Source organism: Bufo gargarizans, chromosome 9, assembly GCF_014858855.1.
Source record: "Bufo gargarizans isolate SCDJY-AF-19 chromosome 9, ASM1485885v1, whole genome shotgun sequence".
Classification (NCBI taxonomy): domain Eukaryota; kingdom Metazoa; phylum Chordata; class Amphibia; order Anura; family Bufonidae; genus Bufo; species Bufo gargarizans.
Window position 1 is genome coordinate 84626168 of NC_058088.1, and position 12501 is coordinate 84638668.

Below are 12501 nucleotides of genomic sequence, written 5' to 3' on the forward strand. Positions count from 1 at the left end.
GGTTCACCGTTCTCTTTTCTGCAGCGCTTTAGCTCATGGATACTAATTCTCAATTATAGTCTGGTAGCTACCTTAGTGTATTCGAGTATTTCATATTTAGCAAACAGTCCATTTAAAGGGATTCTGTCACCAGGTTTCACCCCCTCCAGATAAAAATATGGTTATGTTCAGGGAGCTTTAACCATTCCCAATGTGGTCTTATAAATGTAATCTGTAGGCTCATTTTGCTAAAAATACGCTATTACTAACCTGTCATTCATAAAAATAAGGTGCCCAAGGGGATGTAAATGGCTCCAAGCTGCCGCCCGCACCCGTTGCCGTTCGTGCCCAGCGCCGCCTCATAATTTTCTGTGACGCCTCCTGCTCTCTCTCCCTCCCTCCTCCTCCTGCTGTAAGATTGCTGTGACACCTCCCCCCTCCTCCTGCTGTAAGATTGCTGTGATGCCTCCAGCTCTCCCCCCCCCCTCCTGCTGTAAGATTGCTGTGATGCCTCCCGCTCTCCCTCCCTCCCCCTCCTCCTCCTGCTGTAACATCGCAATGTTACAGCAGGAGGAGGGGGGAGGGAGGGAGAGCTGGAGGCGTCTCAGCAATCTTACAGCCGGAGGAGGGGGGAGGCGTCACAGTGATCTTACAGCAGGAGGAGGGGGAGGGAGAGAGAGCAGGAGGCGTCACAGAAGATTATGAAGCGGCGCTGGGCACGAACGGCAGCGGGTGCGGGCGGCAGCTTGGAGCCATTTACATCCCCTTGGGCACCTTATTCTTATGAATGACAGGTTAGTAATAGCGTATTTTTAGCAAAATGAGCCTACAGATTACATTTATAAGACCACATTAGGAATGGTTAAAGCTCCCTGAACATAACCATATTTTTATCTGGAGGGGTGAAACCTGGTGACAGAATCCCTTTAATGTGCAATGGCTTGAGTTCGAATACTGTCTTTAGCACCAAACGCGTTTCGGGACTACGGTCCCTTCCTCAGTGGTAGACAGTGTACACTGTCTACCACTGAGGAAGGGACCATAGTCCCAAAACTGTTATACTGTTGTTGCTGGGCAGGAGTCTTGGCCAATCACAGCCAGCCTCAGACACAGCAGGAGTTTTAACCAATCACAGCCAGCCTCACACACAGCCCGTGTGGGAAATTCCCCTAGCAGGAGCTGCTAGAATAATTACACCAGAGGAGAGAAGCTAAACAGACATTCACTCCACTTAGAGCTGGGTTTTATGAAAGCAAGAGGCCAAAATAGGTATTTAAAACAGTTATATAATGTTCCTATTGTTAGTATAATGATTAGAACTGTATACTGAACTGGTTATTCAAATGTGTGTTTACTTACAGTTTCACCAATTGCAAACTACAAATACCATACAAACATTTGCAACCATTTAAATTCCATATTGCAATCCAAATTGCATACAACCATACCAGATCATACTCAACAAATCTTCAAATAGTTACAGCTAACTGCATACTGCAAATTGTGACCAAATTCAGCAAGTAGAACTATTAGTTAGACCTCAGATATACCTCTTGGAGAGATTATGAAGTGCTTAAATAACTTAAAGAGAGTACAGATACTCAAGAGAGATATATATCCACCATTTTATGTTGAATGACAAGATTGAACAGTTAAACCACCATCTTATGCATACCGCCATTTTGTGATATCTTTTCAACACGTGTTATGTACATGGACTATCTGCTGAAGAGGCGGCAGTGTTATATATGAAGAAAATTTGAAGTTAATTAAGAAGTTATTTCAAGCATTTGGTGTTCTCGTTAAACCTACTGTTTCCATAGAATGGCGCTAGAGGAATTACAGAGTAACAGACAGTCTGGTTAGACTGAAAAGTCAGAGATATCAAAATCATTCTAATGTCACAGTGCAAAGGCACTTCATAGTGCTGCGCCTGCCACAATCCAATTAGTGCACAATACTGTTGTACTATCTGTAAAAAGCTGGTGTGATAGAGTATGCAAGGTGTTTATTTTATATGTGTTGATCTGATACATATTTCTCATTCTCTCCTTAGGCTGCCTCCTCCAGGGATGTGGAGACAGTTACTCCAATGGGACTTATCAAAGGACATGCATACTCAGTGACTGACATAAAGAAGATGACTCTGGGAGAGGAGACTCTTTGTTTTGGAAAGACCACCAAATTATTCATGATCAGAATGAGGAACCCATGGGGAAAGAGAGAGTGGAGAGGCACATGGAATGATGAGTATGTAAAATGCAATTGACATAATTTACTAATATGTTGCATTGTATACAATATTCATTAAAGAGCATCTGTCAGCATGATCAATCATATTAAACCAGGCATATAGCCTGGTAGGGTTGATCATGCTGACAAAAACGATACCCTGGTTATACCGATGCAATAGAGTTAATACTCAAGCTTTCTGAGATGTGTTATCTAAACTAAGCAAACACCTTCAATTGCTTTTCAATGGCTTTTGTTTCATGATAACATGATGATTTAAGAAATTTGAGTTAAGAGCTTGAGTGCTAACCCTGCTACATCTGTATATTTCTGTGGTTCCATTTCCCCCAAAAACATGTTTTTATCGATATGTAAATTAGCTTATTGGAGCACCAAGAGGCTGGTCAGAGCCTCTGGAGCACCAGTTAGTGACAGCCATACATCTTCCCACTTCCCCAGGTATGACAGGGCTAGACATCTCGTTTAGCCCTGTATTCTTTCACCTGTGTCATGCCTCCCGTTCTCAGCATGTAGGCTTTGGATCTGCTGCTGCTCTCCAAGCAATGCAGATTCCAACTTAGCAACCACGGAGCCCCGTCTTCTCGCGTATGTGCCGTGTACCACGGTCTAATTGCTTGCCCAGTTGGAATCTGCGCTGCTTGGAGAGCAGCAGAAGATCAACTTCACCTAGATCAGGAGGTATGGCGCAGGAAGACAGGGCTAGACAAAATATCTTGCCTATTCAATAAAGGGTAAAAGGGAGGGACTAATGCTGCAGGGGTGTTACTAACTGGTGCTCCGAGAGCTCTGGCCAGCTCCTGGTGCTCCATTTAGCTTATTTACATATCAATAAAAACGTGCTTCTCTGGGGAATGGAACCACAGAAATACATCATCAGGATATTGTTTTTGTCAGCATCATCAACCCTTCCAGCCTATATGCCTGGTTTAATAAGGTTAATCCTACTGACAAATGCTTTTTAAACCAGAGCAAGTGACCTGTTATATTGTGCTTAGCTAGTAGTAGAAGAGGATATTGCCTATGCAGCATTAGACCTTAGATTGAAAATTGCTAAGCAATGATATATAACTTTATTTAAGACAGATGTCAAAATTTTAGTCCTGCCAAAAGAACCAGCAAACATTATGCCTTGCTAAGCCACTTACTTTAATGTTGGCAGAGCTAATATGTCACAATCCACTGCATTTATTCGTCTTTGTCATATTGCCTGAAGGAAATTTCTTCCTTGAAAGTGAAGTTCAAGAGCAAACAATTATAGTTCTCCTTAGATGGGAAGGAGATATAAGGAATCCCTTTTTATTTTGTCTTGAAGATCTGAAGAGTGGAAAAAAGTGAGCAAATCGGAGAAAGGAAAACTCGGACTGACTATGCAGAATGATGGCGAGTTCTGGTGAGAATTGGACGCCAACAGTATACTGAAATCAGACCACCTGTAGTGCCCATAAGCATTACATGCAGGGTTTGTTCTTGTCTATTTTTCTTTTGCAAGGGAGGCTTATATATTTTTGACCACACCTAAGTAAATGGATAATGTTCAGAATGTAAGGATACATTCCAAACAGGATGGGTGCATAGAAGTCTTAGCGCACATTCCTAGCATACCAGTCAGTATGTTCATAACTTATAGGGTGGCAGGCAAAGCGGTTGCTGTGGGACCCAGAAACTAAGGGGGGGGGGCAATCTTCACCCCTAGGGAAGGTACAGTTAGTGAAAGTGAGACGAGACCGAGGCAATAGGGAAAAGATACATGGAAAAACCCTGTGTGTCCTAATGGATTTGGGGCTATACTTAAAGGGAATCTGTCATGTTGAACATGGTGTCTGAGCTGCAGGCAGCATTTTATAGACCAGGAAGAGCTGAGCAGATTGATCTATAGTTTTAGGAGAAAAGATTTTATTAATTTGAGTTCCTGCCCATTCTGGGCTTTGAAGTCAAGGGTTCGGTCCTATCAGTGACTGACAGCTCTCTGTATACACCCCCATAGAGGGAAGGCTGTCAGTCACTGATAGGACCGTCTCCTGGACTTCAAAGCCCGGAATGAGCAGGAATATAAATAAACAAAATACACGTTTTACTGAATCTTTTCCGATAAAACTACCGGTATATATCAGTCTGCTCAGCTCCTCCTGCTCTGTACCATGCTGCCTGCAGATTACACTGCATTTTCCTGGTGACAGGTTCCCTTCAAAGTTTTGTTATGTTTTGTAATGATTACTTATTACACCTCTACAAATACCGATTGCAAAAATTGTGGAAAGCTTCAAGTGCAGTATTCTGTGAATGCATAGTCTTCTCTTTGAACATAACAGACAATGCAACACCCGTACATGGCATCATGGAAGGTCATTTGGTTGGGTACTTTTTGCTCTGGACACTGAAGCTTTAAGCTAAATATTATTTTGTAGATTTACTGTTAACTCAGCATTATTAAGAATCATATAAGGTAAAAGGGTCTTTTAGGATGGGCTATCAATTGTAAACTGATGGATGCTTGACTCTTGCAACACCAGCCAAATAGCTGTTTTAAGGCAAGTGCTGAAGCCTATTTATTGGCGAGATTTCTCCGTACACCCGTATGCCGTATGGAGCACAGCCACTAATACAGTATGCCGGTTTATGCAATGAAGAGGCAATGCTTGCCCAAAATCTGCTGCCCCTTCAATGAACTAATCTGCAGGGATGGGAAGAATCTCCTATTAATGGTCTATGCCAGTAGTTCATCGATAATGTAATCCTAGAAAACCTCTTTGATACAACTGGAAGCCTATTTGTAGATTATATATATGTAGCTCAGGTCATAGACAGTAACATAGTTTAAAAAGCAGAAAAAGAACAATACAATTAAAAAAGAGAGAGAATAAAAATGTCTGACCCCTTCAATTGGTTTATTGCATTTGTTTCTCGGTAATTTCTTGGTGAGTTTGTGCTGTTCTCTTTCCTGTAGGATGACGTTCGAGGACTGGTGCAGTAACTTCACTCACGCCGATGTCTGCCGTATGATAAACACTTCATATTTTAGCCAACATAAAACATGGGAGAAGGGGGAGGATCGCGGAAAATGGACTAACAATGCTGACGCTCTGCTGAATCGCTCCGGAGGATGCTTCAATAATAAAAGTACATTTTTTCAGAATCCACAGGTGACTGCCAGCCTGTATGTTAGAGACCGCTTATCATATGGTGGTAAGGGCCCGCCAAGTGCATGTCACACATTTTAGGATAGATGGCGGACAGTTGGACCCCTTTGTTCACAGGCCTCTGTAGCCGTACAGACTGCATACGTGGCATATCGAGCCTTGCACTAATGCCTCCTCAAGGCGAATCAGTTATTACTTTTATTTATCCCCAATGCCTTCTCTCACACACAATAAGCAATGGGTTATAAAAGTGCAAAAGGGAAATTAGGTAAATTGCTAGAAAATTCTTTTTAACAAGTTAAATCCTCAGCATCATGTATAGACCTATTGTGTATTATACATAAAGTTGTCACGCATACTTCCATGGTAAATTGGATGACTGATGAGTAGATCATGTTGATTCCAGGTAAACATATGAACAGTATTTTTCCAGAATGTCTTTTTTTCCATTTCGGCCCTGGTCAGTGTTCAATGGTCATGATCCTACCCACCCATCTTAATGCTGGTTATTCTCGTGCATTTTTCCTTTCAAGTATACCAAGCATAATTGTACTTTCCATTACCTTTATTACTATGATTCCAGGTGCATTCTCAGAATAAGCCGCTGTGTGTATTTACCGGTAGTAATTGCAGTATTTATGAACACACTGTCACCTATAGGATGTATTTTTCAGTAAGCTCCATCACTATTTGACAGCTTTTCCTTAAGTGGTCCTGATCATTGTTCTGTGTTCTTCCGAGTTCTTCGCATGTTCTTTTCACCATCATTATGAGACCAAATATCTTTTTCTTCATGGGAGAGCAGGACTTGACAGCAATGGTGTTTTCAACATTAAAACTATGCTTTTGCACTGAAAACACTGAGCAATTTAGCTCTTACTTAGGCTACTTTCACACTTGCGTTGTTGTTTTCCAGTATTGAGATCCGGCAGAAAATCTCAATACTGCAAAAAAAAAAAAAAACTTTCCGTTTACTCCGCATGCATTCTGAATGGAAAGAGATCAGTTCAGGATGTATTAAGATGTCTTCAGTTCTGGTGGCATTGTGTTTTGTGACCAGACACAAAACCCTGCAAGCTGTTATTTTGTGTCCGGTCATAAAAATGGACCCACCACTGTAATCAAGGTAAGTCAATGGTGACTGAACCATTTTTAGGAGCCTAAAAAACCTGATCCGTCACTCATTGACTTGCAATGTATTTAGTGGAGGACCCGTTTTTTTCCATTTTGATTTCACACAACCACATCTTAATGGAACGGATGCATCCTGATGTGCGAAATCAAAACTGATCTGTTCAGTTGCGGTATTGAGATCCTCTGCCAGATCTCAATTCTGGAATTAATAATGCAAGTGGGAAAGTAGCCTAAATGATAATCTGTCAGCAAGAGAGCCTCTATAATTTTTTTATGTGTGCAGGCAGCCTCCCTCTCCCCCCTTCTCCTCTCTCCATCACACAGCCTCTAGGCAATAATATCCCCCAGTGAGAAGCTCTGAAAAAACATACTAGTAATCATTATGGCTTTTCAGTGAGTGCAGAGATTCTGAACTGTTACAGACAATTCAATAGTCAGTCATGTGTAGGGGCCTCTGGTAAAAATGACTCTGGTAAGTGAAGAAAGAGGCATTTTCTTTCAAAAAGATATATTGCAAAGTTCATTATCTGTGTATACACCTTTGATTTATAAAAAAAATAATAAAAACATTTCACACTTTGGTCAGCGAACCACTTGTTTGTCTTCCTTGCTGTCCATGGTAATGTCAGAAATCTTGACCAATGGTGATTTATTAGATTTTTGTGCTTAAAGAGATGGTGTATAAACTGCTTTTTTATAATAAAGTACATGGACATCATAGAGGGGGATCCTTCTTTTGTGGTCTGATATATCAGCTGTAGAGGAGAGGCACTGTAAAAATTGTATCTCCCTTAGTGTATACATCATTTTAGTTCATGGAAGAAGGACTACACGGTACCTTGTCCATTAGCCAATACCTTCCTATATTATTTTTCAGTACATCTTTGAGGTGAAGAAAGAAAATGATGATGTGCTTGTTTCTCTACAACAAGAGGATCAGCGAACACACAAGAAGTTTGGGAAAGGAGACAATTTCATTATTGGCTTTGAAATTCTCAAGGTAGAAAACCTAAAAAAAAAGTTTTTGTATTTACGTGTGCAACACAATTTGTAAAGAAAATTTCCCAAAGGATTTACAAAGGGAAACACAATATCAGAGGACATGAAGGAATAAGGCCTCATGCACATGACCCTATCCATTTTGTGGTCCACAAACCATATTGTCAAAATATGGATACTCTCCATGTGCCATTCACATTTTAATGCAGACCCGTTGACTTCCATGAGTCCGTGGACCACATTTTGCAGACCAGGAAAGGACGTGTTCTATAATTCTATAACTGACGCAGTTAATTGGTGCTCTAAAAATGGGGATAGCACAAAGATGGTATCTGTATTTTTTGGATCCGCATAAGGAGATGCAAAACATGTAATGACGACAGACAACATCCGGATCCCCAACATGCAACAGGACTATATGATCCCTGGGACACTCACATGTTCTACATCAAATGTTATGTACCTGTTTATTCTATGCACTAAATGTAAATTTAAAGCAAAGATGGGGTCACATCACCACACAATAAATGGCGAAAAGGTAAATTTTCCTGTGGCCAAGCATTTCTGTAGTCCAGGACACAATAAAGCATATATGAAATTAGACATATTAAAAGGCAATTTTAAATCGCAAAGAGACAGAATAATTTGGGATTATAAATTCATGACATTATTGGTCACACTAGGATTGAATTTGTCCCAGGGATTTATGGCAACATCAATATAGAGACCATAACACTTTTACACTGCCCTTCCTCCAAATCTTCTTGTTAGGGCTCATGCACACCATGTGCCGGCCAGGCCCATGCTGCGGACTGCAAATTGCGGTCCGCAATGCACGGGCATTGACCGTAGGGCCGCTGCAGGCGGACGCGAACCCATTTACTTGAATGGGGTTCGTGATCCACAGTCCGCATCTCAAAAAAGTAGTGCATGCATTCAAGTGAATGGGTCCGCATCTGTGATGCGGGGTACACACAGACGGTGCCTGTATACTGAGGACCCGCTGTTTGCTGCAGTACATGAGACCTTATTCTGTTATTTTTTCAAATGTCCATTTATTACACCATATCTCTCCTCAAACAGCTAATGGGCAGGGATCCCAGGTGTCAGACCCCTACCGTTCAGTTAAATAAACCTGGAAAACCCCATTAATGAGAGAAATAAACTCGTTTTCTACTGGTTTAGGCCTTTTTCACACAGTCAGTGTTCGGTCAGTGATTTCCATCAGTGATTGTGAGCCAAAACCAGGTGCTGCTGTAAACACAGAACAGGAGCAGATCTTTTAGATCTTTCCCTTATAGCTTTTCTCTATGTACCCTCCCTTATTAGTTTTGCTTCATAATCACTGATGGAAATCACTCACCAAAACACGGATATGTGAATAAGGCCTATGACGGTACCAGACTTTTTAAATTGCTTATATACAATCAACATAGTCCACAGTACTGTACTGATACATCTGAAAGTTGGACATATGACCGCAGTGCAGCATAAGGGATCTTTCACACTAGCGTTATTCTTTTCCGGCATAGAGTTCCGTCGTCGGTGCTCTATGCCGGAAGAATCCTGATCAGTTTTATCCTAATGCATTCTGAATGGAGTGAAATCCATTCAGGATGCATCAGGATGTCTTCAGTTCCGGAACGGAAAGTTTTTTGGCCGGAGAAAATACCGCAGCATGCTGCGCTTTTTGCTCCGGCCAAAAATCCTGAACACTTGCCGCAAGGCCAGATCCGGAATTAATGCCCATTGAAAGGGCATTGACCTTAAGCTAAACGTCGTTTCGGCGCATTGCCGGATCCGACGTTTAGCTTTTTCTGACTGGTTACCATGGCTGCCGGGACGCTAAATTCCGGTTTGCCATGGTAAAGTGTAGTGGGGAGCAGTATACTTACCGTCTGTGCGGCTCCCAGGGCACCCCACGCGCATGGATGACGTGATCGCATGGACACGTCATCCATGCGCATGGGGCACTCTGACGTCATTCTGTAGGGCCCCGGGAGCCGCACAGACGGTAAGTATACCGCTCCCCCGCTCCCCACTACTACTATGGCAACCAGGACTTTAATAGCGTCCTGGCTGCCATAGTAACACTGAAAGCATTTTGAAGGCGGATCCATCTTCAAATGCTTTCAGTTTACTTGCGTTTTTCCGGATCGGGCGTGTAATCCCGGCAAATGGAGTACACAACGGATCCGGACAACGCAAGTGTGAAAGAGCCCTTAGACCAGTACTTATCAATGGGCCACAGTGTCGTATGTATGTATGAATATGTACAGGATAACAGTTACATAATATTCATATACCATTGGAATTGCTATTTTATAAGCAGAAACTTTTTTTAGAGCAGAGAAGGCAAGACACATTTCAAATCCTATTTTATGACAGCCTGCATCTGCTGCTCCGTGGACAAAAGACAGTCTCCTGTAAATAAGCCACCTGGATTCTGTAGCGGAAATTTACCGATACTTAAAAATTAGTATATTCTGATTTCTTCTTACGATTAGGCCCACAGAACAGGGGAAGACGTCTCCTTAGCAATAATACAAGGCGACACTTCAAAACCTCCACGACAAATGATGTGATACCCACGTGATCCCATAGATCTCACCAGTGGTGCATGTGTAGTAACCCATATCTTCCCCTCTTACAGGGTTCCTTTTAAGGGTGGGCTCACATCTGCGTTCTGGATTCCGTTATGGCTTTCCGTTATAAAATGGTTATAACGGAAAATAACGAAATCCATAAGACGGAAGGACGGATCCGTCATGCTGCTCACAGACTTGTATTATGACGGATGCAAAACGGAAGCCATTAAAAGGCATTCCGTTTTGCTTTCCGTATTGATAGAAGACTATGGGGAAGCATAACGGATCCGTCTGGTTTCCGTTATGCAGAACGGAGAAAAAAGTCCTGTCGACAGAACTTGCATAACGGGACACAGATGGATCCGTTATGATTCCCTATAGACTTCTATTAAGACGGATCAAAACTGAATGCCTCTAATGGCTTCTATTTTGACTTCCATCTTATGGATTCCGTTATTTTCCGTTATAACCATTTTATAACAGAAAGCCATAGCGGAGTCCAGAACGCAGATGTGAACCCACCCTTACACTGAAATTTTCCAGTGTGTTGGCTACGTATGGGATATTCGGTATTTCCAACAGGTAGGGTCTTCCTTTCATTCTAAAAGTTTGGTCTTAACATTATGGGATTTGTAGTTTCAATGCAAAATTAAGAGACAATCACTATCCTAACATAGAAAAACTGAAAGATAATCTATTGCCATGCTTCGCCTAGGTGGAACAGAATAGACAATATAGAATCCACAAGATGGAAGGACAGGAAAGAGCTGCCTCCTCCCCCTACATGAATCTAAGGTCTGTCTTCATGAGGAAGGTATTGAAGAAAGGTAGATACGTCATTGTTGCCACAACTTTTCAGGCTGGACTTACCTGTGAATTCAACCTTAGACTCTTTACAGATGTGCCCTCCAATTTCAGGTACTCCCAATTTTACAACCTAGAAATGTTATCCCACTTGGTTATTCTCATACATACAATATATAAAGACGTATGGTTTATTCTATTCATTGTGAAATCACTATGGCTACATTATACAGCCAAAAATTTAGTGCAAGGATGGTGCATCACCTTGTGGTGACAGACAGTACTGCAGATTATTTATGTTCAAATTTAGCTGAAAAACAATATCAGTAAAAAACAAGCAGAACTGTAGCAACATAAAATGAACAAGACCCTTGTAATTACTCCTTAGGGTGCACTTCTCCGCACTTAAACACTTATGGCAAGTGCTCTGCAACCTTGCATTAAAGCAACTAAAACAAAGTAATGTAAGAGATGACTTAACTCTTGCCTGTAACATGTGGCCAATAAAAGAAAATGCAGTACATGACTGCTAAGGCCAGAGATCGGCCGCAGCAGTCATAGGACCAAGCCACTTTCAGTCCAGCCGGCAGCCAAAGTGGCCAGGAAACGAGATGCTGAGCTGGAAGAGCAGGACTGTGGACAATTTAGTGCAATTTTTTCTTTGTTTTTGGCCACATGTTATGGGCAGGGGTTAATTCAACAACTAGGCCAGACAACCTTTGGCTGCTACTAAAGATTCATAAGGTGCTTTAAACATATAATATATGTTCATGGTTTAACATTTTTTTGTAGAAATTAGATGTTTTGGTCTGTGTATAATAATCAGATATTTCTAGCTTAGGCTCTTCTGATGTATTATTTGATGACCTTTGTAGGGAGCTTCTGCATGATAAGCCCAGTGCAACCTGTTGGAGCCTCTTGTTGGGATATCCTAAAAGGGTCAGTCAAGTGTTGGTGAGGAGCATAGAAGGAGTGGAACCTCAGGGGAAAGCAGAAGGTAATCTGTGCAACATTTTTACTGAATTATTCCATAATATATCGTCATTTTTTTTCTCTACAAACCTCCAAATACCCTGCTACAGTCAGGTCCATAAATATTGGGACATCTACACATTTCTAACATTTTTGGCTCTATACACCACCACAATGGATTTGAAATGAAACAAACAAGATGTGCTTTAACCGCAGACTCTCAGCTTTAATGTGAGGGTATTTACATCCAAACCAGGTGAACGATGTAGGAATTACAACAGTTTGCATATGTGCCTCCCACTGGTTAAGGGACCAAAAGTAATGGGACATAATAATAATCATAAATCAAACCTTCACTTTTTAATACTTAGTTGCAAATCCTTTGCAGTCAATTACAGCCTGAAGTCTGGAACGCATAGACATCACCAGACGCTGGGTTTTATCCCTGTCTTACCGTGGCCTGATGAACAGCAAGGCTTTTGGAGATACTTTTATAACCCTTTCCAGATTTATGCAAGTCAACCATTCTTAATCGTAGGTCTTCTGAGAGCTCTTTTGTGTGAGGCATCATTCCCGTCAGGCAATGCTTCTTGTGAAAAGCAAACCCAGAACTGGTGTGTGTTTTTTATAGGGCA

The 12501-nt window shown here is 41.6% G+C and overlaps 1 protein-coding gene across 3 annotated transcripts in view; it reads left to right on the forward strand.

The window, feature by feature from the left end:
• Window positions 1-12501, forward strand: part of CAPN6 (calpain 6) — a 154347-nt gene that overhangs the window by 128339 nt on the left and 13507 nt on the right. For all 3 annotated transcript variants that reach the window (XM_044268242.1, XM_044268241.1, XM_044268243.1), the window contains 6 exons: window positions 2036-2229; window positions 3545-3622; window positions 5177-5372; window positions 7381-7503; window positions 10806-11008; window positions 11770-11891. In XM_044268242.1, the coding sequence (XP_044124177.1) occupies window positions 2036-2229; window positions 3545-3622; window positions 5177-5372; window positions 7381-7503; window positions 10806-11008; window positions 11770-11891 (916 nt within the window). The remainder of the gene's footprint in view (window positions 1-2035; window positions 2230-3544; window positions 3623-5176; window positions 5373-7380; window positions 7504-10805; window positions 11009-11769; window positions 11892-12501) is intronic.